General features: G+C 37.2%; 2 protein-coding genes across 6 annotated transcripts in view; both read left to right on the top strand.

Moving 5' to 3' along the window:
• Nucleotides 1-39: 39 nt before the first annotated feature.
• cop1 (COP1 E3 ubiquitin ligase) lies at nt 40-13,952 on the top strand. Of its 2 annotated transcripts, none has more exons than XM_038300515.1 (20): nt 40-705; nt 817-876; nt 1,424-1,521; nt 1,801-1,865; nt 1,981-2,100; nt 3,474-3,542; nt 3,657-3,716; nt 3,789-3,868; nt 4,018-4,075; nt 4,188-4,302; nt 5,281-5,416; nt 5,607-5,750; nt 7,348-7,456; nt 7,533-7,614; nt 8,228-8,344; nt 8,893-9,010; nt 11,325-11,449; nt 11,536-11,696; nt 11,815-11,859; nt 12,993-13,952. In XM_038300515.1, the coding sequence occupies exons 1-20, from the start codon at nt 410-412 to the stop codon at nt 13,008-13,010; spliced, it is 2,076 nt and encodes a 691-aa protein (XP_038156443.1). In that variant the 5' UTR covers nt 40-409; the 3' UTR covers nt 13,011-13,952. The 2 variants fall into 2 exon arrangements, with proteins under 2 accessions (XP_038156443.1, XP_038156444.1); XM_038300516.1 differs by having other exon boundaries at nt 410-705; nt 4,021-4,075.
• A 2,606-nt stretch (nt 13,953-16,558) lies between these two features.
• The window catches only part of xrn1 (5'-3' exoribonuclease 1), a 29,411-nt gene continuing 21,445 nt past the window's right edge, over nt 16,559-24,524 (top strand). For 2 of the 4 annotated variants that reach the window (XM_038300467.1, XM_038300468.1), the window contains exons 1-9: nt 16,559-16,826; nt 18,611-18,843; nt 20,254-20,351; nt 20,532-20,641; nt 20,730-20,840; nt 20,925-21,010; nt 21,088-21,175; nt 23,134-23,302; nt 23,499-23,566. In XM_038300467.1, the coding sequence (XP_038156395.1) occupies nt 16,752-16,826; nt 18,611-18,843; nt 20,254-20,351; nt 20,532-20,641; nt 20,730-20,840; nt 20,925-21,010; nt 21,088-21,175; nt 23,134-23,302; nt 23,499-23,566 (1,038 nt within the window). In that variant the 5' untranslated portion in view covers nt 16,559-16,751. The remainder of the gene's footprint in view (nt 16,827-18,610; nt 18,844-20,253; nt 20,352-20,531; nt 20,642-20,729; nt 20,841-20,924; nt 21,011-21,087; nt 21,176-23,133; nt 23,303-23,498; nt 23,567-24,524) is intronic. The other 2 variants (XM_038300466.1, XM_038300465.1) reach the window with 1 other exon arrangement.

Here is a 24,524-nt window from a genome sequence, read left to right as displayed (position 1 = left end):
AGGGGGCGGTAGTTGAAAACTAAACGCACAACGACTATAGGTAGTTGAGAGCACTCACTTTCTGTAGCTAATAATACAAGCTAGCCGGGTAATCATCTGTTCAACGCAGTTGGGCTTATTTTAACGTCCGTCCCAGTATTTTTTTGTTTTGTTTTATCGTGTTTCATGCACAGCTGACTGTATGAGGCGTCGTCAGTGAAAACCGGAAGACATATAACCGTTGAAAAGAATTAAACGCGCAGTGTTTGGTCACTGTTGCCTTTCCCCAGGATGCTAGCACATAAGCTAGCTAGCTAGCCCGCAAACCTGCTAAAGCATCTGGCCAGATGATTTGAACAGCACCGCGGCAGATTTTTGGTGGAGTATTTTTAATTTTTGTTTGTTTTGTTTCTTTTGACGGCTTTACAGTATGTCTGGCAGCCGACCACAACAGAGCGGTGGTGGAGTAAGTTCAGTGCCTGGTACCAGCAGCAGTAGTAGCAACAACAACAGCAGCAGCAGCGATGCCGTTACGAGTAACGGGCCCGCTGCTGGGAATCTTGTACCCTCTCGGACACTGGCTGCAACAAGCGGGGGAGGTAGCTTCGCATCCTTAACAACAAGTAGACCATCCGCTTCAGGCAGCAGAAAGAAGTCCCTCCACCAGGCACCCCTGTACAACGGCCTCTTGAACTCATACGAGGATAAAAGCAACGACTTTGTGTGGTCAGTTTCCAATCAAAGTTAACATGAAGCCTTCTGTTTGGGAATGTCATTCAGAGTAAGTTCGAGAGTTGAATCTTAATAGAGCCTTTCTCCCTCTTTTTTCGCCCCCAGTCCCATTTGCTTCGAAATGATAGAAGAGGCACATATGACAAAGTGTGGACACAGTTTTTGGTAAGTCCTAAAAGTGGATTCGAGGTCAAATGGTTAAGTTTCTATCCAGACGTTGTAAATGTATCCCAATTGCATTGGAACAGGCTCGTTTATCTCTAGTTTTTATGAAATCCATAATGCATAAAAGTACATGGTGCTGTTAATTAATTTACAGACTAACACAGGAGAAAGTTCTGAAAGTTTTGATGCGTTTAAAGAATAAGGAAGTAAATGTAATTTTGCAGTATTTGAGCATCAGATCATCAGTCAATGTAAAATGGGCTTATAATGATTCATGTCCTCTACTCTTTATCTTTCTTGTATGTTTACTTGTATGGCTAGGTTTGACATAAGGCATTTCTTATTTGCACTTTAAGATAATGTAGGGGAAGTCCCTGCTAACTTACTCTTTATTGTTTTTGTCAATGTCACCCCTGAGTTTTTAAATTTAGCAACAGCACATTTGCTTTTCAGTACTTGCCAGAGAAAGGATTTAAATTCAAATAACTTTCATAACCTCCAACCTCCTTACATGAAGAATCACTCTTTGTCTTTCTACTTCCTACAGTTTCAAATGTATCCGCCAGAGCTTGGAGGACAGCAACAGATGTCCTAAGTGTAACTATATTGTTGACAACGTGGATCAGCTGTACCCTAACTTTCTTGGTGGGTTTTTTTAGTTGCAAGCATAGCCATACCAATTTTTAGTGAATGCCTTGAGTTTATAATGCATATTTCTCTAAGGTGCTCAAATATAAACATAATATAAAGAGTATTCACAATTATCCAAATATAATTTAAGGCAATCTTCTAAAAAGATGATACTAGTGTCAGATGTTTATTGATCGGTCCCATATTGCATTGTTGATGATGTTTCACATTATAACATCTTCCTTTTTTAATACTCAATTTATTCTCTGTTTTACCTCTTTCCCAATTGTCCAGTAAATGAACTGATTCTTAAGCAGAAACAAAGGTCTGAGGAAAAAAGACTAAAATTAGATCATCCTGTAAGTACAGCTTTGTTTATACCTGCTTTGCTTCCTGCCCTGGATAGTTTGCTTCATCCTCACTGGCTCTAAAATATCACCTTTGCTTTCCCTGACTACCCTCTCTGGTCTTTAGAACTGGCCACGTTGGCAGGTCTTCCAGGACATTTTAAGCCCTGATCAAGAAAACTTGGACCTTGCAAACGTCAATCTGATGTTGGAGCTTTTGGTTCAAAAGAAGAAGCAGCTAGAGGCGGTAAGTGAAAGTGGAGGAAGGGGTTCCTACTGAATACAAACAGATTGGTTACGAGATTTCATGATATGATTTTTTACATATGTGGTATATAAAAATGTACAATGTGCCAGTCTTTCTGCGATTTCTATAAATTAATTAGATGGAAAACAATAATTTTTCAGTAAATAATTAGTGAAACCACATTTGCCATCAAAATAGATTATTTTTTAAATGGCATATAACTGAGTAAATTGTCAGCCAGCTTTATTTATTTATTTATATATATATATATATATATATATATATATATATATATATATATATATATATATATATAAAATTAACATTTATTAAAGTTTATAATTAAATGTAATAGGTTTTAGGTTACGTTCAGCTTTAAATACTTTGGAAAGGTCATAGAATTGCTTGCTCTAAAACTTGGTGCAAAAACACACATCCCCTTTCGCTGTTGTTTTCTCAGTCAGTGTGAAAAGAAAGGAGAAGTAGGTGTCACAGTGTATCCTGTTTACTTTTTTTTGGACGCATCATCATTGTCCAAGAATCTGTTCGATTTACACCAAAAAGAGGAACCTGGGGCCGGTCAAACTCGACAAAATGTGATAGAAATGACAGAAGAGGCTATGTGTCATGTGATATGTGCTGTTGTGTATTTTTATATCGTATTGTGGAACTGGGAAATTAGGACTCTATGACTTGAAAAATTAAGCTTCCATTGTGATCTGTCTTTTTCAATGCTATAGGATTTTTATATATCTAATTTCTTAAGATTCTGAAGCACAGTGTTGTTTAGGCCATTTTTTACTTAAAAGAAATTAGCTAATTAGGTGAATATATTCCAAATTACATTATGGCCACACTTGGAAGAAATGAGGAAGGTAGAGAAATGTGAATAGTCTAAGATGACTCGTTTTGAAATGCCTTAAATATTAATATTTAATGTGGACCTTTTAGAGGGGGAAAAAGTTAATCTTTGATACCAAATAATAGACTAACAACTAACACAATGTTGATTCATTTGTTCATGTATTGTCTTTGTGAGTATTGATTTTTAAAGTCTTCTCTGTTCAGACTACTGATATATATTTTTTAGGACATTTGCAAAACATTTCAGAACACCTGATATATTTTAAATTCCTTGGGTTGAGTGGCTTTTTTTGTCCAGTTTGCTTCCTTTTGCTCGGTTTGTTATGAGGCATTCAAAGTACAACATTACAGCTGAAGCCAACCCTCAGGGCCCCTATTTTTAAATATTTTGAAGTATTTTTTAAAATGTGACGATTACTTATCACACAGGAAAGAAGTGTTGAAATACTTTTGACATGCATCAAGTAAAGCATTTCTCATTTAGATTTTAATCTATTTACCTGTATTAGGAATCCCAAGCAGCACAGAGACAGATCCTCATGGAGTTCCTTAAAGAAGCAAGGAGAAACAAGAGAGAGGTACCGTTCTGAAAAATATATTGAATCCTAGGCATATATAAAAAAAATATAGAAAAAAAAAAACATCATGGACTATTAAATGTTTACATTTGCAATTTTTTTTTTCTTTAACAGCAACTCGATCAGCTACAGAAAGAGCTGAATTTCCTTGAAGAAGACATAAAACGGGTTGAGGTAAACGGAGCTTCTCCACCTTCTAAACTTAATAACACGAGCTGTATAATCATGGTGATATTATTTATTTAGGAGATAAGTGGACTTTACTCCCCAATGATGGAGGCAGAGTGCACAGTTCCCAATGTTGAGGCTCCTTCTCCTGCACCCAGGTACTGGCCATGTATGGATTCTGTTGATACTCCTACAGAAAACTACATTATATGACAATAGAGTTTTGGTTAGAAAATAACTGCTTCTTTATTATCAATAAATGATGGTCTTGTATGTATTGTACTTAATTGTTTCTCTCTCTGTGTAGCAGTATCATTGAACCTCCAGATTATAACCAACCTCCAGGGTTTGGTGCAACAACCCAGGTGTGTAGCACACACACATGTTCATTAGCATTGAGCAGGGACGTTTATCAGATTTTCTGTATTTCCACCTTTACTCCTGTGTTATCTGTAACGCCTGGACTGTTCTGTTTAGGTGAAGCGGCAGACCTGGTATAACAGTACCCTGGCTTCAAGAAGAAAAAGGCTAACGGCTCATTTTGAGGATCTGGAGCAGTGCTACTTCTCCAACAAGATGTCACGCATCACAGGTACTTGCAGATTCTGCATATTGGAGCTAAGAGGTTGAATGTGATTACTAAGAGCTAGATCCATAGAGGTACTCTCATGCCTCGTATATTGCTACATTTCCGAATGACAACACGGAATCCAAACCATGAATTAAGAAGACTTGGGGGATCTGCCATCCTTTATTGAGAAGCAAACTGTAAGAGAGTTTTTGTTCGACCAACAAAAAAGCTGGATTTCCTTTAAGCTGGTTTAGGTCTTGAAGCATTCCGGAGAAATTAACCGATGTGAGCACCCTGACTGGTGCTTAAATGCTTCGTAGGTCAATAAATGTGCCTGCGTCATAAAATTTAAAGCCTTAAAATTTATACTTGAGGTTGTTAGATAAAAGATAGGGCTGGAGTTGGTGCACTTGTTTCTCTATTTAGTGTAGTTCATTAACGATGTAGGGAGGAGTCTTGTTTTTAGCATCACAGAAGTCAACCACTGCTTGCAATTGGTTCCAAACCTTTTGCATGTCTCCACTGTTTTCCTTCATAATTCATCCTTTTGCATGAGCTCCAAGTCTTTCTAGTCAGAAGGCCTCCTTACAACCACCCTAATCTTTAGCTTCCTCCGCAAATTATCTGGCTTTGCCATCAAAACCGTATTAACATTTAATTTAGAAGAAATGTGCTGGTCTCATATTTGAGTCGTGTTAATCTGTCCATTGTTTGATATAAATACTTTTTTAGGGCCAATGTAGTATAAGAGTCTCTCAATAGTAGAATAAGACATCAACTGACTGTTTTAAGAAATTAGTTGAACTCAATGTCAAAGATGAGCTTTTCTGCTTTATTTCATGTTTTGAAAGTATAACTTGAAATCTTAAGTGTTAGACAGCCATCATGTAAAATGCACACTATAGATATAAATACAATCATATAAGTACATTATGGATTATTAAAGGCAACTTATACATGTGAGGAATATGAAGCTTGGTGTCTTTTGTCTCTTTGTAGATGAGGGCAGGAACCTGAACCAGCTGGATGATTTCATGGAGTGTTTATCTAAATTCACCCGTTACAACACTGTGCGGCCGCTGGCCACTCTCTCCTATGCCAGTGACCTCTATAACGGCTCCAGTATCGTCTCTAGGTATGGAAAACAAAAGCTCTGGTATATTTTTTTTTTACCAGTGAGAATCTTAATGGCTCAATTTTTATGTTATCCTTGTTGTTCGGCAACAACTTTAATGTTTGTTTTAATGAAGACAGAAGTTAAACTTAGCAGAAGTATTTGATCATATAGAAGTGCTTCTTCGCTAACTGCATACTTTGTGTTTCAGTATTGAGTTTGACCGTGACTGTGATTATTTTGCCATCGCTGGTGTGACCAAGAAGATCAAGGTTTTTGAGTATGGAACTGTGATCCAAGATGCAGTGGACATTCACTACCCCGTCAATGAAATGACCTGCAATTCCAAAATCAGGTGAGTTTAAAACGGTGCCTCTTTGAGAGGAAGGAATTGTGTATCCATTTATTATTTATTTAAATGGAGCAAGATTTTGTAAATGTCTTATCAATCCAAGTGGGAATATTTATACAAAGTGCCCTTTAACTTTACCCACCTGGTCATATTTAAGGCTGGGGTCCACTGATCTCTATTTATTCACTGGATAGCTAATTGCCTGTTGGTAGTACGGGGTTGAAGTAAAGGCACCCATATTGGTATTCCTAGTTAGACCGGTTGCAATGTAAACAATACGTGCGCTACAGCATCGAACAATGATGATGTCATTTTCAGGGGGTTTTAAGATAAAGGTTTTAAAATATAGATAAATTCATCACTTTGACACACACTTGTTTCATAGCATTAGTAGATTACTTAGCTTATAATAAAATAATCACTATGTACATCACATTGCATAGTCATTATAAAGTCAATTAAGTCTACAAATCATGTAATATAACATATTATACAAATCCATCACAACAAAATGAATGTGTTAATGGAACATAATAATACAGATGTTCCAAAAGTGCTAAATTGATGATGTAATTGTAATATACGGGTATTTATTACATTGTTATGGTAATTGCATCTTACATATATGTAGCTTTTTTCCGTCACTATAAAATGCAATATATTTCAGCACATGACTTTTTCAAATGAGAAATACAACAAACACTACAAAAACGACAGCATCATCCACTTAATAAACAATTACTACACTGACTTTTCACATTGAACTACTTTCTATTTACTATACTTTCTATTTTCTTGCGTTAGACACATTGGCTAATTAAGTCAATTTCTTCAAGTGAGTCCAATATAGCCAAACTAATGGTAGCCTACATAGTATACTATAGGATTCATTGGCGTATATATTGATTTTCTTAATTAGTACATCTACTGATGGCAAACTTCTTGTTTTTGCAGCCAATTGCTCCACATGAAGGCATTTTTACTGCATTTTTTCGGGTAATAAGCAATACAGTGAATAAATAGAGATCATTGTTGGGTCATATTCCCTCTGGACAGCAAACCTGTCTGAGTCTTTAGTCTCACTAAGCATTTAGGACTCTGCCACCATGTTTAGCAGTGTGGATGCTGCATTAGGGATGCAACAGTATTTTGTTTTTGTTTTGTTTTTTGGCCACAAATCTCATTTTGCATGGAAGTCAGCTTGACTGATTTTGAGTTTCATCTGTCGGGGGTTCTTTTTAGTGTATGTTTTTTTTTTTTTTCTGTAACTCCAGGCAAATGGAAAAGGGCTATTTTGAGATGGATGAAGAGACGGTCATTAAAGTTTAATGCAAACTGTTGATTCTTGTGCGTAGGACTCTCAAAAAAGCATAATTTTCTGGTATAGTCTAGTTTGGAATTGGTTGGAATTTCACAACAAAAATTCGAAACCTCAGGTTAAAGACTTCTGCTTGCAACAATAACTCCAACAACTCTTCCATAAACACCAGATCTAATGATATGATATGATATTGATAATGGCTCAGTGCTTGTTGTCTTTTTATGTCGGCAATTAACTGAACAGCTGTGTTAAAGTCACCCTCTTCCTCCTTTACTGTAGCTGTATCAGCTGGAGCAGTTATCACAAAAACCTTCTGGCCAGCAGCGACTATGAGGGAACCGTCATTTTGTGGGACGGATTCACCGGCCAGCGATCCAAAGTCTACCAGGTGCGGTCCTGCTTAGTCTTTGGAATTATAGATGTGTCGGTTTGGATCTACAATTTCTGGCTTTTGATTTTCCCAGGAACATGAAAAAAGGTGTTGGAGTGTGGACTTTAATCTGATGGACCCAAAGCTCTTAGCCTCTGGTTCTGATGATGCTAAAGGTAAACAACAAACCGGATGACTGAAGAGAAAAAGGCGGTAATTTGGTTGGTTAATATTCATAGTCTCTGTCTAAAAGAAGAATCTCCAAATGCTGAAAATTAAATTAGCCCACCTAATTAACCCCAGTGTTGTTTGTACCTGCTGGACATGCAGGTTCCAAGCACAGCAGTTATTGGGTGAGAAGCCAGCTACACCCTGGACAGGTCACATGTCCATCACATCGCCTAGAAATTATCAATGTTTAAATTGCACATCAGCAATAGTAGGACAGCTTTATGGAGGTGTTGAACTTATGCTGCACCTTGCGAACACATTGTTTTGTAGAAAAAAAGTAATCAGACTTCCAGTAAGAAATATTCCAAATAACTGCTGATGAAGATTCTCAGTAATCCAGGTCATAGTCATTCCGTTAAAGTTAAAAAAATATCCACTGGACTTGATTCAAATGACATTTGAATTGAGAAAGCTTCCTGGAGAGGTGGCAAAACATCTTCAAATCTTGGAAACCAAGTCCAGTGGATATTTTTTGAACTTTTACGGAATTCCAAATAACTGTTTCGTTGATTGTGGTTTTATTCAGTATTTTATAATGTTTTGTTTTTTCCTCTACAGTAAAGTTGTGGTCAACCAATCTGGACAACTCCGTGGCTAGCATCGAAGCTAAAGCTAACGTGTGCTGTGTTAAATTCAGTCCAACCTCCAGGTATCACCTGGCCTTTGGCTGTGCAGGTAAGTTATTATGTGTCTGTTGTGGATCAGGTTCAAATCCACTCAGAAATGTTTGTGGTTCACGTGTTTGTAGTGTCCTGGCAAGTTTAAACTAGTTTCTCTCTCAATTGGATGATGTATTATTTCTGTGGCGCTCACCTCCCACAACATTAATTCTTGTCTAAGAATGCTACATATTTTTTTCTGCGGTCACACTCTACGGTGGTCCTGAAAAACATTTAAAACGACCCTAGAGCAGAGCAAGAATCATAATAAATACTCAGTTATGTATCGAGAGCCTTTCCTGTCGTTAACAGTGAAAAGAAAAGCTTAAAAACAAGGACCATGGAATGCTTGACCTTACACAATCAGCAGCTATAATCTATAAGTAAAAATCAGCTTTGAGTAATGATTTCTTGTTATAGAACAAGCCCACTGGGGCATTGCATCATGTCTTTACAGCAGCTACATACATCATTTCCTCATTAGAACTTGACTCAAAACCTTGTTCTCTGATACTCTTTTCATTAATGAATGTTTCATTTTCTCTCCACGTTTTTCCCTGACAGATCACTGTGTGCATTACTATGATCTACGCAACACTAAGCAGCCAATCATGGTGTTTAAAGGCCACAGGAAAGCAGTGTCCTATGCCAAGTTTGTAAATGGAGAGGAGATAGTTTCTGCGTAAGTTACTCTGCAGTTATTTTCGCATAACCTGTTTTTATAAGGCTTCATTTTTTTATTTTTAACAGTTCTGTGTAAAAATAAATGTTTTGCTTGAGGTTTGATAAAAAAAAAAAATCTTTGTCCAGAAAGTTCCTGTAAAAGAAATTCTTTCAGCAAGTTTGGATATTAGACGTTGGTTCTGCTTGTAATGTTTTTTAATTAGACCTGATTATTAATTTGCTTGCAAATGTTTATGGCTCACAGTTTGTTCTGCAATAATCTTGACCAAAATGATAGAAAAGTTTGCGATATTGCTTTTTCTACTTTCATTTAATGATAAAAATGACACAATGATAACAATTGTTATACGAGTCTCAATTTAAACAATAATCATTTTTTATTAACCAATCAAACTAAACCATTTATAGTGGACAGCAAATGAAGGGTACAGCAATGTATGCTGATCAATTAATTTCAAGGCTTGGATGGTGAATGGAGTAATGATTTGGCCAACGCATACATGTGTTGGCCGATATAAGTAAAAGAAAATGATAATGTTTACATTGGTACAAGTGTTAAGCATTAACAGACATGCATTAAAAAAAATAAGACTTAAAAACACTCAACTTGTAACCAGCCCTACAAGCTTGGATCTGTTTTCCTGTCATACTGACACCATAGAGCAGATTTCCTTATTCCCGGTCCTGCAGGTTTTTTTTATCCTGCACCTTTCAGGTGTGTCTATGTTTCCATGTTTGGATCAAATGGCTAAATTGTCTCCTAAGCATGTAGTCAAGTTCTCCAGAATTCTGCTAATGACCTGATTAATGATTTAGGTGTGTTAAAGCAGAAACACATCTAACAGTTGCAGGACAACGGACTGTGGAGGAACCCTGCCATAGAGGGTCCCCCTGTGGACCACCAAATGTGTTAGATGTGGTATTCAGGCAGGATATGCACCAGAAATTCCCTCAGCATAAACAAGTCGGACATTAGATGTAAACCTGCAGTCAAAAAAGACTGGGCTTACATTGGATCTGTTTTCTGTACTGCTGAGCTCCTACCAAGAGTAAGCAGTAGAGATGCGCTGTTCCAACCTTAACGTTTATATCGGTCCCGATATTAAAGTAAATTCTAGATGTATAGGGGCAGATATATTCAGTCTGTTACTGTAATGAATTTAAGTTGGGTTCAAAATCTTTTGAACGGCAGAAAAGTTTACCAATTTATGGACATATGTGCTTGATTTTATAAATTTAGACAACCTGCACCTTTACTATAACAACCTTTCAGGTTTTAATTTGTCCTGTTAACAGGATTTACTGTTTTTATGACTTCCTTATGCTAATCTAAACTTGCCTTTTGGGGTATATACAGGTGTACATTTGTACATGCCATACTTGCTTGTAAAGAAAAGTTAATGACACTTTCTTAGAAATTAGAGTAATAATTATATTAATAAGCCAAACAGAGCTCTAGTATCGAAAAGATGTTCAGATTTCAAAATTCAAGTATGTGAATCAGATCAGAAGTGAAAAAAATGTGGATTAGAGATTCCATAGTAAGTCCACTGTTTGTACAAATGTTTTATTGTTTTAAAAAAAAAACATTTTATATGTCCTATCTAAGCACAATATGTGTGTTGCTTTTTCAGATAAACTTGTAACCTGGCGATTCAGAGATTTTACTTTGTATTTTCCCCAAAAGGGATACATTTAACTTTGCAATAGAGTCTCTCTTCCTGTCAGACTCATATCAATCCAGTTATGATGCAGAGAAAGTCTGACCAGGTGTCTTATCTGGTCAGAACTATGCATGCACAGCAGCAGAAAATGGGGAGCGGTCTGCTCGGTCACTTTCATTTTAAACTGATGGAATTACTGCAAATTTATGCAATCAGTTTTTCTGCCAGATTAGTGCTACATCTGGTCAAGTAGATCTTGGCTTTTATAGTTAGCGGTTAGTCTCATTCCATCCATCCAGATAATAATCTAGCAATCAATCCATTAGTCTGTCTCACTGTTACTTAACCCTTTGTTTTTCTTTACTTCTTTCCTTGAATCTGTTTATATATCTGTCCTTCGATTCATCATCAGTCCTCCTAATCATCCGCCCAGCTTCCTGACCTTTATTAAAATGTGTACGAACCCTAAGCTTGAAGCCTTCTGCTGCTGGTTTCCCATGATCACTGCCCAAACAAACACTGCAACTGTAGAGTTTCAATCCTTTTCTTGGATGAAAAAAGCCAGTAGTAAAATAAAAGATACACAATCTGAGAGGTTTAATCAGCTGCAAATTGTCTAGTTTCAACATATTTTGTTGCAATCTGCAGGTCGACAGACAGCCAGCTAAAGCTGTGGAACGTAAACAAACCTCACTGCCTGCGCTCCTTCAAGGGTCACATTAATGAGAAGAACTTTGTTGGCCTGGCGTCCAATGGAGACTATGTTGCCTGTGGTAAGCATTCACTCTGAAGCTGACCAATCACATTTAAAATCACCTGTATCTCACAACTTTGTGTTTTTTTTTCTATCCATTATTAGGCAGCGAAAACAACTCTCTGTATTTGTACTACAAAGGACTTTCCAAGACACTGTTAACATTCAAGTTTGACACTGTTAAGAGTGTCCTGGACAAAGACAAGAAGGAAGATGACACCAATGAGTTTGTCAGCGCCGTCTGCTGGAGGGCCCTGTCTGATGGAGTGAGTGACCGATGGCCGTTTTTGAAATATTTCACACTGTTCTGTGGCCCTCGTAGAATTATTAAAATATCTTTGCAAAACCTTTTCTAGTATTTTGATGTTTTATTTTGTTTTTCAGGAGTCAAATGTTCTTATAGCTGCAAACAGTCAAGGAACAATCAAGGTTTGTGCTTGAATTTCTCTGTTAAACGTTTTTACATTCTTGGGGGAATTGGAGAAGTATGCATGCTAGCAAGGCTTTGCTGTCCAACTTTTTTTCATAGATAAATATTAACCATGTGTAAAAAGGTCATAGTGACTTACTGGAAGCCCACAGTTGGGCAGTTACTGGATTTATTTACCCATAATTTCCAACTGCAAGTGCTGAGCAAATTAGACATGGACCACAATCTCACAGGTAGTATCTATACAAGGTGGAATCATTTATCTTTCCCACTAGATCAAACGATTCACAACGGCTGAAACAAGTATTCAAATTAATTGATTATTTAAACAATTGTCAACTAATTTAGTAATCAATTAATCTTTAACTGGAGTATAGAGACTCTAAAACAGTCCTTTAACTGACAGCGAACCACCTAAAGCAGCAATTATACCAAAATTGTAAAATAAATATATAAACATTTTGCATTTAAGATCAAAAAAACGTTTTTTCTCTGTCAGTATGCTCTATCCAGAACTCCTCAATTGGAAAAGTTTTAGTTTGCCCTGGTTTAATTTAGTAAATGGTCTTCTGTAAGGAAACTTTTGCTGTCCGATTATTAATCGAAAAAATAATCCACAGATTAATTGATCTGCAAAATAATCTTCAGTTGCAGCCCTACAATTCACAGTATTGGGCCCATCAGGTGGGAGGATAATTAAGTATTTGTTTTGGGAAATATTTTATTGTTTTGTTGTTTGATTTTGAAGTAGAATAAAGTTTGAAAATAACTGTCTGGCATAAATTCTATTCAGAATAAAATACTTCACTTTAGGTTCAACTAGTTCACATGTTATGGATTCATAAAAGAAGAGTCCCATTATTTAACACCTTTAGAATACTCATTTAACAGAAGACAATTTTAGCATGACTAGCCATTATCAGCCTGCCTGATGAGAGTTTTTGAAGAGTCAGCGCAGTCCCTACTTCCGTCCTATACTAGAATATGAATAATAATGGTGTATATGAATAGATTTTGGAGTACCGGTACATATGCTTTAACTAAACGTTATGGTAAAAGCAAGATTTGTTGCTATTTTTATATTGCATAAGCATAGTTAATTTTTCTTCATTTTGTACTTTTTTTCTCATAGGTACTTGAGCTCGTTTAAGAATCTGTTCGCCTCAAGCAGTCTGTGGAACTGCCGTCAGCTTTCCAGTGTCATGAAAGGACAAGATGGACGTAGGGAGATCTCAGACTGCCTGCTAAGCACCAAGGGAGCTAAAATACTTCAATGAACTGCTCTTATTTTAATTTTGGGTTTGTTCCTTTTTTTGTTGTTTCTTTTCACGGGCAGCAGGACAAACTTCGGACCAGTGCGTCAGTAAAAACAGGAGATGCCATTCTTCTGCAACACAACAAAAACTTAACTTGAGGCAAAAAGCCAAAGGAGACTTTGAAGAGAGTTTTTCTGTTTTTGTTTTTCAACACTATATTGGCTTCAGTAAAACGGTTCATTTATTGTTTTAGGTCAAATAATTTTTTTTTTTTTTTTTTTATATATACCAAGTATTGTTTTACAGTCTCTTTCTTTTTTTTTAAAGGCCAAAGCACAAGACCGGATGACATGCAGAAATGTCCTTATATAAAGCTTTTATTACCCATCATTCTTTAACCTTCCTTTTCAACCATTTGTTTGGTTTTTGTTTGCCAAATTTGGAAAAAGCAGTTTCAATAAATAAAACTTGAATTTCATCCACGTCTATCGAAAATCACAGCCAGCTTAGTCTGATTTTAAGGCTGTGGAACTGGAATATTTATGTTTTGGCTCTATTGCTTGATGGGAGGAAAAAAAATAAAAAACCTTGCATTTTTGGTTTTAGTTCTTTTGAAGTAGCAATGGAAACTTTCTTCACGTACTGTAGGCTTAAAACGTATCACCTGAGCTGTGCGGCACTGTAACATGAGAACAGCTGTTGGTTTTTGTGGTGTGGAGATCCATTATAACAGGTAGAGGGGAATGAAGAGGCACCACCAAGACCTGCCTATTTTATGACTGAGTGAGAGAGGTGTTTTTGTATTTGTATAACTGAATAAATTATTTCAGAACATTTTTTTCCCTTTTCTTTATAATTTCCTAAGATACTAGCTTGTGGTGAAATACTTAAACCTTTTTAGACACTTTGATTCCCCTGTGGATTAAAAAAAGTCCTTTGGCTACTTGTAATAAAACTTATATATACTATAACTATTAAACATTTTTGTGGTAAGGCTTGCTCACAATTTTTAAAACAAGTAGGACTTTTGTAGCCTATTTTACTTTAACTGAGATTTGAGAACCTCTGGACATTTGTGGCTAATGGAAGGTTAAATTATAAAACAAAAGAAAACAAACTTTGAAATGGGAGACAATGACCTGAAAGGTCATTTTAAACGATACTTGACCGCAACGAACTCCTAGTCTGGTTTGTACACTTTTGAAAATGATGCAAATTCTGATTGATCCCTTAAATTCAAACCTGATTTTTTTTTTTTTTTTTTTCACCTTCCTACTATTGAGTAATGTTCTTATGAAATATGGCTACTCCTACGTGAGTTTAGTCTCTGGCTTCTCCGTCCACACTGAGTTAATTCCACTAAAGAGTAGCTATTGTCGGTGGAAGTTATCACCTTAAATGTATACATACATATGCCTACACATTGATTACAGTAAGGTTTGATTTTACAAGTTTTACCTTGAAGAACAGAGAAAAGTATGCTGTAGGGGTTTATTTTCGATTTATGTCATTGATTTGTATTTTACTCTTTGAAATACTAGAATTTGCACATTAAGTCTGTCTGGCATAATTTCCAATGACTACTTAAGTAGCCTTTTTATGAAACACTTTTTTACTTTTACTCTATTCATTTCTTGAAATGACTGCCTAATACTCTTACTTGAGTAAAAAAACTTGTTTAACTGGTACTTTTACTCGAGCACAGCCACCCCTGGTTGATCCTGTCCCGCTCTGACTCCATTTAAACAATTTCATCAAAAATACATTTTACATAAAACACTTAAAACTTGAATCACTATTTAGTCCAGCAGTTGTTCTAAAATGACTAGATATAAACTTAGTTCACAGGGAAAAACCTGAGTTCTGTCACAGATGAGACATCTTTTTAATTTGGCACCATATGTATGCTGGGGTGGTTGTCCCCCCACTAAATGAACACAAATTGTGGTTTTCTGACATTCTCAAATCAAGATTAATGTCTAAAGGATGCTGCCTTTACTATGGCTCAAAATGGAAATTTAGGGTTTCCAGGAATATGTTGTACAGCCTTATAGTCATCGCAGTATGTGAGGGCACAAGGCTGTGTCTCAGGTTGGTTTGCAGTATGGGGGTCCCACAGGGAATAGTCCTCTTCACCCTCTACACTGCAGACTTCTCCATCAACTCCCCACACTGCCACTGCCAGAAGTTCTCTGACGATTCTGCCATAGTTGGCCTCATCACAGGTGGGGACGATTCAGAGTACAGACAGTGGACCCAGGACTTCGTGGACTGGTGCCAGCAGAACCACCTCTTGATTAATGCAGGAAAAACCAAGGAGCTAGTGGTGGACCTTCACAGAAGCAGATCCACCCTACTGACTGAGCATCCAGGGAACGGACATTGAGATAGTGGACTCTTACAAGTACCTGAACAACAAACTGGACTGGGCTCTCTACAAGAAGGGTCAGTGCAGACTCTTCCTGCTGAGGAGACAGGTCTTTTGCTACTAAAGACCTTCTATGACTCTGTTGTGGCATCAGCCATCTTCTATGGAGCTGTATGTTGGAGAAGTGTCTTATCTGTAGGTGAGAAAAAGCGACTGGATAAGCAGATCAGTAAGGCCTGCTCTGTGACTGGATGCCCTCTGGACTCAGTGCAGGAGGTTGGAAACAAAAGGATCCTACCTAAATTAACATCTCTGTTGGATAATGTCTCCAACTCCATGCATGAAGCTGTGCTGAACTGGAAATCACCTTCAATGACAGACTGCTGCACCCTAAATGCACCAGGGAGCGTTATCACTGATCCTTCCTCCCAGCTCCTGTAAGATTCAGTTTCCATCTTAGTCAGTTAAATAACATGCTGTTGTAATTTTTTTGCACATCTCTGGTATTGCTGCTATTTTTCACATATCCGTTGCTGTAAAAATGCCCATAGTTGTTTATTGATTATTTATTCTCCAGATAAAAACACTGTACAATACAGTACCATGTTCTTTCATTTTATTTTATGTTATTTTTATACACTTTTCTAAGGTTCATATTGTGTGAACACTTTGGCTATAGGCTAATCTTTTTCTGCTGTAAACACCACATCTCACCTTTGTGGGACAATAAAGGGATTTTCTATTCTATTCTATTCTATTCTATTCTATTCTATTCTATTCTATTCTATTCTATTCTATTCTATTCTATTCTATTCTAGATGCATTGTTGGCTTCCACCAGTTCTCAGTTTGTGAGTCAAACAACCCTTGGATAAGTTTCATATCCCTTCCTCTTTGTTAAAGAAAAAAAAAATAAATGAAACTGGGGAACCAGGTAAGGGAAACAATCACTTGACAAACGAGATTAAGGCGAACGTATACCTTTTTTTGTTTTGTTTTTTCTCTTGATTTCGTTTTCAGGCATTTTTTGTAATCGACATGAGGACACATCATCCCGGAACCTTCGTTTCCCTCGAACAGTCGGAATGCTTTAGAGGTCGGACAACAGGCAACTAGCTAGTTAGCGGCTGTTGGAAACAAACAGAGCAAGTTTAAACGATACTTTGGCCAACCTTGACTGTGTTTGGTCGGACTCATAGCTGAACAGCTCGTTTCCAGTTTCTATAGTATTCCGTGTTCATAAAGAAGCTGAAGTTTCACCAGTTAAGATGGGAGTGCCGAAATTTTACCGCTGGATTTCTGAACGCTATCCTTGTCTCAGTGAAGTTGTCAAAGAACACAAGGTAGGGAAGGTTTTAGCTATTTGCTATCAGTACTCTATGGTAAGCCGGGGAAAAAAAGTTTTATCTACGTACTTCTGTGTGTTTTCTATCTACTAAAATAGGTCTTATTTCAATTGATGGTTTATGTAAACACAATACAAACACAAGGTCATAGGCCACATTCCTTAACTAACTGTTGGCTAATCTGGTAATTTCGTCCCACTGTTTGAATTTTCAGTACAGAAAAAAAAAATGTGAAGCGGGGTAGTTCGGGTCTTTGTTGAGGAAGAACACCCGATCAACAACAACTCTGTTAAAGTGACTAGCTGAAGTATCGCGATAACAGCAGAAAACACTAAGTTAGTGTTACAAAATACTTAGGTCAGTGATAGTTTCTTATTTTTTCCACTTAATAAAGCGCTTTTGTGCATTTTTTTTTTATCAATACCAGCTCTTGATTGTTCTTATGTTTATCTGGTATTCAGGGCAACTTTAGTCACTCGAGATCATTGACCCAGGGTTATATTTCAGTTTCTGTGCTGTAGTTTCATCAGTATTCACAGTGTTAGACAACGTAAGCATTATTTGGTTCAGGAGTGGCTGGGCATAAAAAATGAAGCAGTAAAAGCCGGTGTGGAGGGTTTAGCTTTTGGTAATGGTTCTTGATGATGAACCCAGCCTTGGCCACTCCTTATGAAACTTACTTGAATGTCCCTATTTTTTCCCCCTTTTTTTTATCAAAGCATTTTCAGCTTCCTGTAAATACAGTATGTTTGTATACAGCACTTCTAAACACAGTAAACAACCAGCTTCTTTCACAATGACCTTTTCGTGGCTTAGCTTGCATTTTGAGTTGGACTAAAACATTTACTTCATTGTTAAAATAATAAGAAACTAATTTAGTAACCATTTGATTATTAACAGAAGCATAGAAACTCTAAAACATGACTTTTTTTCCCCTGAAAAACAACTGACTCAGAACATTAATTTAGCCACAATTTTATAACAGGAGGATGTTATATAATTGGTGTCGAATCGAACTCGGAGGGTTGACAGTTTAAGCCCCAGCTCCGGCTTTCAGTGTTGTCTTGTCCTTGGGCAAGGCACTTCACTTGCATTGTCTACTGATGGTGGTCAGAGGGCCTGGTGGCACAGGTGTACAGCAGCCTTGCTTCTGTCAGTGAGCCCCAGGGCAGCTGTGGCTACAATGCAGTTTGCCACCATCAGTGTGTTTGTGTGAAAGGGCCAATGACTGAATGTAGTGTAAAGCACAGTCTCCTGACTTAAAAAAAACAAACAAAAAACACTATATAAGTACAGGCCATTTACCACTGATTACTAATCAAACGATTCTGGACATTTTGATCAACTTTAAAATGAAAGTATATACATGCATCAGTTATTTACCTTAATGGAACTTAAACGGGTTCTAGTAATTGTGGCAGTAGTCTTTTCATATTTCATATCAAAACAATAATCTCTAACATGAGCCTTGTCACTTGCACGAAAGGTAAGATTTTTCTTTAATAAATGCACTTTATGTCTTTGGTACCTTTCACAGGATAGAAACCTGAAAAAGAAAAAAAAAACCTGAGAAAGTGTTTTAAGATAAATCAAACATAAAAACCATGCAGATCATAAGAACATACAGAAAAAATACAACTGCAAACATACATCTTCATACAGCATAAAATTATTATTATTTTTTTTTTTTACATACTGAAAATCATCTTAAGGGTCTTTAAAAAAAAAAGAAATCTGTTATTTAAAAAGTGAATGTATTTATTTTTTTTTTCTGCCTCCAGATTCCAGAATTTGACAATCTTTATCTGGACATGAATGGCATCATCCACCAGTGTTCTCACCCAAATGACGAAGACGTCCACTTTCGTATCTCTGAAGAGAAGATTTTTGCGGATATCTTTCATTACCTGGAGGTCCTGTTTCGGATCATCAAGCCACGCAAGGTCTTTTTCATGGCTGTGGATGGTGTGGCACCAAGGGCAAAGATGAACCAACAGAGAGGGCGCAGATTCAGGTAGTGACGGATGATCTCAATGTTTGATGTTTTTTTTTTTTTGTTTAAAAAGTTCTGTGTGTGATATAGGTATAATAGGGGTGGTGGCTTTCATCAAGATATTGATGCTACTGTGAAATTATTCTATATTTTGCTATTGTTTACCCATTAATATCCTGCTCCACTAAGAAGTACTATATACTCTTTACCTAATTACCTAACATTATGTACTTACACTTGGCTCACGCAAGTTTATATATATATATATATATATATATATATATATATATATATATATATATATAAACAGAGGTTTATATATATATAAACCTCTATATATAAACAGACCTAAATATATTTAGGTCTGTTTATATATATATAAACAGACCTAAACAGAGAAAGACTCAAGGAATCCCACAGTGGATGCGAAGCAATACTTGCGTTATTCAAAACCCTGAACTTTCTCTCAGTTCAGGTCCCATCAATCAGGGATTGTATGTGGTTCTAATGTATTGTGAAGGAGTTTAGCAGAGACAAAGGTTTTCTTTCTTTTCAACCAAAATCGCTGACAGAAAAAAATAATACTTACATAGAATTAGGTAAGAAATGCTCTTTAGAGGTGTTTTGGTCTGTTTTAAATTCCCTGAAGCAGGATAAACGTATTTGGTCCCAGTCAGATGAAGCACTGTGGGACAAGATTATGATCCAGCCGTAGCTCCTAGACTTCCTGAACTGGGAGCATCTTAGGTGAATGTTGTCACCGTTGTTCAACGTTCCACGATAAATGAAGAACGGTGTCTCGGTAGATAAAAAAAAGTTGGTCCACCATGTTGAATTGAAACCCGCAACCAGATAGAAGCTCCTCCTATCGGAGGAAGCAGTAAAGTGACCAACCACACCCAAATAAGGTGGAACATTTGCTATAATCATGTTCGGTGTGATTGCACCATTAGCCTTTTCATACATAAAATTTGACTCTAAGATGTTTGACTTAACTCCAATTAAAGCAACATTCAAGAATGGTCACCTTTAAGGGATAGATTAAGAGGCATATTATCTGATCTAGACTTCATATAAGATGGATGGATTAGTTTTTTTTCAACCAGTTATTAATGGATCACTTGATGTCTGCTAGTAGAACATGATCAGTCAATTGTAAGAGTCTGTCCCAAATTACATCTATAGAAACCTCTCTCTAATTTTAACTGCAGAATCTGTCATTTTCAAGGTTGCTGGTCTAAACATGAAATTAATACAAAGGGCAAAAAAAAAAGAAGAGTTATTTAGAAAGGCTGAAAATGGTCCAAAACAATTAAAACGGATTAATATATATTTTTTTACTCATGGCTTTATGAGAAAATACATCAAAATTAAGCAGGGATGCTGTCTCTTCTTTTTCTTACTTCAACATTTGTATTTTTGTGCTTCCAGGTCAGCCAAAGAAGCAGAGGAGAAGATTAAGAAAGCCTTGGAGAAAGGAGAGGTGCTTCCTACAGAAGCTCGCTTCGACTCCAACTGCATCACTCCTGGTAAAGTTTTTTTGGAATACTATGCTTTTTTTCCCATTATTGAAATTAGTTTAATGCAAAAAGTCATTCTTGAACTCTTTCTGTGACACTCTTACTATTTTATTAACTACATGTTTGCGTGTGCAGGAAGAAAATCTGTTTTTCTTGTAAACGTTTTATAACCCCCGACTCTTTTTGCAGGCACTGATTTCATGGCGAGACTGCAGGAGCAGCTCAAGTACTTTGTCCATAATAAGGTGTCAACTGACAAGCTGTGGCAAAATGTCAAAGTCTTCTTGTCGGGTCATGAGGTGGGTTTGGGCCAGAGCGTTGACTGAATTTGCTGTTAAAACATACGGATGAGTGTCAGCTTCAATTGATGTGTTTGTTTCCTAACAGACACCAGGTGAAGGAGAACACAAGATCATGGAGTTTATTCGTTCTGAGAACACCAAACCAAATCATGATCCTAACACGCGACACTGCCTGTATGGCCTAGATGCTGACCTGGTAGGCTTTAGACTTGTCTTAAAATGTTCATCCCATTTCAAACTCTTTTGAAGCTCACCTCTTCCCTCTCTCTACGTCTTCTAGATCATGTTGGGATTAACCAGTCATGAGCATAATTTCTCCCTGCTTAGAGAGGAGGTCCGTTTTGGAGGGAAAAAATCCCAGAAAAGGTTTTCTTTTCCTCTGAATATTTTTTTTGTTTGTTTGTTTCTTCTGTTATAAACCCTGTTTATTTCCTTTCCTCCAGGATAACAGCTCCAGAAGAGACGACATTTCACCTGCTTCACCTGTCACTGATGAGGGAGTACATTGATTACGAGTTTTCAGCGCTGAAGGTGTGTTAAACTTAAAAAACAAAGATAGGGATATTGTCGCTTTATTAGGCCCCAAACAATGACTTTAACTGAATTATAAACCCTAAATAATGTGGATGCTCTTTAAACTTTGTCATGAAAGAACAGCCCTTTTTCCCTAGAGTGAAAGAACACAGAAAAAGTATTTTATCCAGAGTTCAAAAAAGAAAGTACACACTCTTTTTCACTTAGTCTGACGTCTGCACTAAGGTTTTTATGCATTTTAGTTGGATTCAATAAAATGGAAATTTTTTTTAAGTTTCTTTTTTTATCAGCAGATATAGACAGAATATCTTAGTTTTTTCAATTTAAGTTAAGGTTGGGTGGAGAGCATGTGTGAACAACCACCTTTCTCTCTTGTCTTAGATGCTTAAAGGAGAATTCCGGTTTTTAACACTTTTAGCCCATTTTCTGTAGTGTCCAGGATGAAATCGAATGATCGACACCAAAATTTTGACAATTGGTCCTGTCTCTGCTTTTTGGCTCACGCAGAATCCCCCCCTTGCTGCTTTCGAATGGCTTCCATTGTGCATGTCCGATAATGTCCTTAAAACAACCTTAAACGTTCTTTTTTTAAAATATGCTACTCACCAGGTCGTCAGCGCTGTTCAATGACGTTCCAAAAAAAGTTTCGTAAAGAAAAAACGTTCCTGTAGTGTTTTATTTAGCATTTTGTAAATCCCATTGAGTTCTGTTGGAATAGTCAGTATTCCCCTGCCACCGGAAACGGAAATGGGGCCTGTTTACACAGTTGTAGTCTTTTCGCTTCACTCTGTGTACTCCGACGTCGAGGTGCTAACGTCTCTGTTAAACACTTTAAAAAACTCTGAAAATGGAATACGAAAGGTGGATTCTTGATTCTCGACGTCGGAGTACACAGAGTGAAGCGAAAAGACTACAACTGTGTAAACAGGCCCCATTTCCGTTTCTGGTGGCAGGGGAATATTGACTATTCCAACAGAACTCAATGGGATTTACAAAATGCTAAATAAAACACTACAGGAAAGTTTTTTCTTTTCGAAACTTTTTTTGGAACGTCATTGAACAGCGCTGACGACCCGGTGAGTAGCATATTTAAAAAAAAGAACGTTTAAGGTTGTTTTAAGGACATTATCGGACATGCACAATGGAAGCCATTCTGAAGCAGCCAGGGGGGGATTCTGCATGAGCCAAAAAGCAGAGACAGGAGCAATTGTCAAAATTTTGGTGTCGATCATTCGATTTCATCCTGGACACTACAGAAAATGGGCTAAAAGTGTTAAAAACCGGAATTCTCCTTTAATTATATTTTGATCTGGACTTAAACTGGTGCCTTTTAGGAATGTTTTGATGGTGGCACCACCATCTTTCACAGATGGGATGCTGTGTTTCAATTTTACACTGGAAAAACAATCTAGAAATAAGTAAAAATGTCTTAGGTGTCTTAAGTCTTAATGTCTTAAGTGTATTTACCCTTAATTTGAGTAGCTAAATGGGATAGTTTACCACTGGAATGAATATTTTTACTCTTAAAATAAGATAATTAGATAACAGGCACTTGAACTAAGACAATGCAGTTGTGTTTTCTTATTTTAAGTATAAATTGATCTGTTCCATTGGCAAAATTTCTCTTTTACCTCCTGAATCCAAGAACAAATGCACTTATTTTAAGAAAAAATGACTTATCTAGATTTCGATTTTTGTCCATTGTACATACTGGCCAAAGAGCACTGTCTTTCTTCTTTAGCTTAAAGGCTATGGCTGATGTTTGCAGGAATTACACAGCTTTAAACTATTGATATTTGCTGTTTTGAAAAATGTTCCTGTTCATTATGACTTTGAATTAGCGCAAACACAGCAGTGCCACTTGCAGGTGTAAAAGCTTATTAGCAATGTATCAAAATGCGTCCCCTTTCTTCTTCCATGTCATGTATTTTCTTATTTCTGTGACTGTTTTTCAGACTCATATGGGCTCTGCTTATGACCTGGAGCGGATAATAGACGACTGGATATTAATGGGCTTCCTTGTAGGAAATGATTTCATTCCTCACCTCCCTCATCTTCACATTAATCATGATGCTTTGCCTTTGCTGTACAAAACTTACATCAGCGTACTGCCAAGTCTAGGGGGTGAGACTCGCAGACACACATTCTCACATAACAGTATTACCTCATACATATTTTAGTGGATGTGCAAGACCCTGTCCTTTGGTTAAAATTTCCCCTTAAAATGTGCGTATTATTTCTGGATGTTCAACAAAATATGCTTTGTTTTTTTATGTGGAGTGTTTTACACCTATGAACTGAGATAACTTTATATTTCTAGGTTACCTGAATGAGAACGGCCATTTAAACCTCAGAAACTTTGAGAAATACATGGAGAAGCTCTCTGAGGTAAGGCGGCCTGTTGGAATATTTTCAGGGATTTAATTGGAATGAGGTAGTCTCACAGAGTTTGATGCTGTTCAGCATTATGTTTTTAATTTGAATATGAATGTAATAATAATCTGATATATATTCTGCTTATTAGATCACATACTGATTAGGGGTGGAACGGTTCACAAAATCCACGGTTCGGTTCGATTCACGGTTTCTGGTCACGGTTTTCGGTTCGGTATATGTTGATTGTTACACCGAAATCCCATAAAAATGTATGAAATTAATGAAAAGATCCCCCAAAAAATAATGGATTGTAATTATTTTAAATGATCCGCGGAAGCCCTGGATCATTTCCGCATGTTTTGCTGCTTTGAATTTAATCATCTCGCGCATGCTCTCTACCATCTCCAAGGGACTCAGAGGGGAGCAGACGGGAGCCACAGTGGAGGCTGTAGGCTTTGCTTTGAGCAGCTGGTCTGGAGCGCAGCGGCGGTTGCTGATAGAGGAGGGATTTCGGGGTTAGCATGACATGTTGGTCATGTTGCTGTTAGCATAAACAAAACATGTTGCACAATGCTTGCACACTGTTGCACTTTTATCCACAACTTTCTTTCCACCGTCATCGTAGGTCACTCTAAATGCAAAGTGGTCCCATACAGCAGACCTATAAAGTGCTGCTGGCGCGTCTTCCAACTCCTGTTCTTTCCCACTCGCCATACCCACACAATTCTCCACAACTGATTTTTTTTCCCTGCTAAACCCGGCTACGCTGCTTCGCTTCTTCTTCTTCTTGTTTACTACTGGCGGTTGGCTTTGGTCGCAGTAGCGCCACCTTCTGCTCTGAGTGTAATCGCTTCATCTATGAGAAAAAGGAGCAGCGCATGAACCGAACGAAACACACGCGAATCGAACCGAGACAGTCGAACCGAACGGTTCGGACGGTTTTCATAAATCGTCCCATCACTAATATTGA

Source organism: Cyprinodon tularosa, unplaced genomic scaffold, assembly GCF_016077235.1.
Source record: "Cyprinodon tularosa strain WSP-4 unplaced genomic scaffold, ASM1607723v1 ctg45, whole genome shotgun sequence".
Lineage (NCBI taxonomy): Eukaryota > Metazoa > Chordata > Actinopteri > Cyprinodontiformes > Cyprinodontidae > Cyprinodon > Cyprinodon tularosa.
The sequence above is the reverse complement of the archived record's forward strand: the minus strand, read 5'-3'. Positions and strand labels throughout refer to the sequence as shown.

Excerpts from the sequence above, each read along its gene's own strand:
- cop1 (XM_038300515.1), top strand. The coding sequence starts at position 410 with ATGTCTGGCAGCCGACCACAACAGAGCGGTGGTGGAGTAAGTTCAGTG. Across the intron at positions 2,101-3,473 it reads AGAAGAAGCAGCTAGAGGCG|GAATCCCAAGCAGCACAGAG; the intron begins GTAAGTGAAAGT and ends TACCTGTATTAG. Across the intron at positions 5,417-5,606 it reads GGCTCCAGTATCGTCTCTAG|TATTGAGTTTGACCGTGACT; the intron begins GTATGGAAAACA and ends TTTGTGTTTCAG.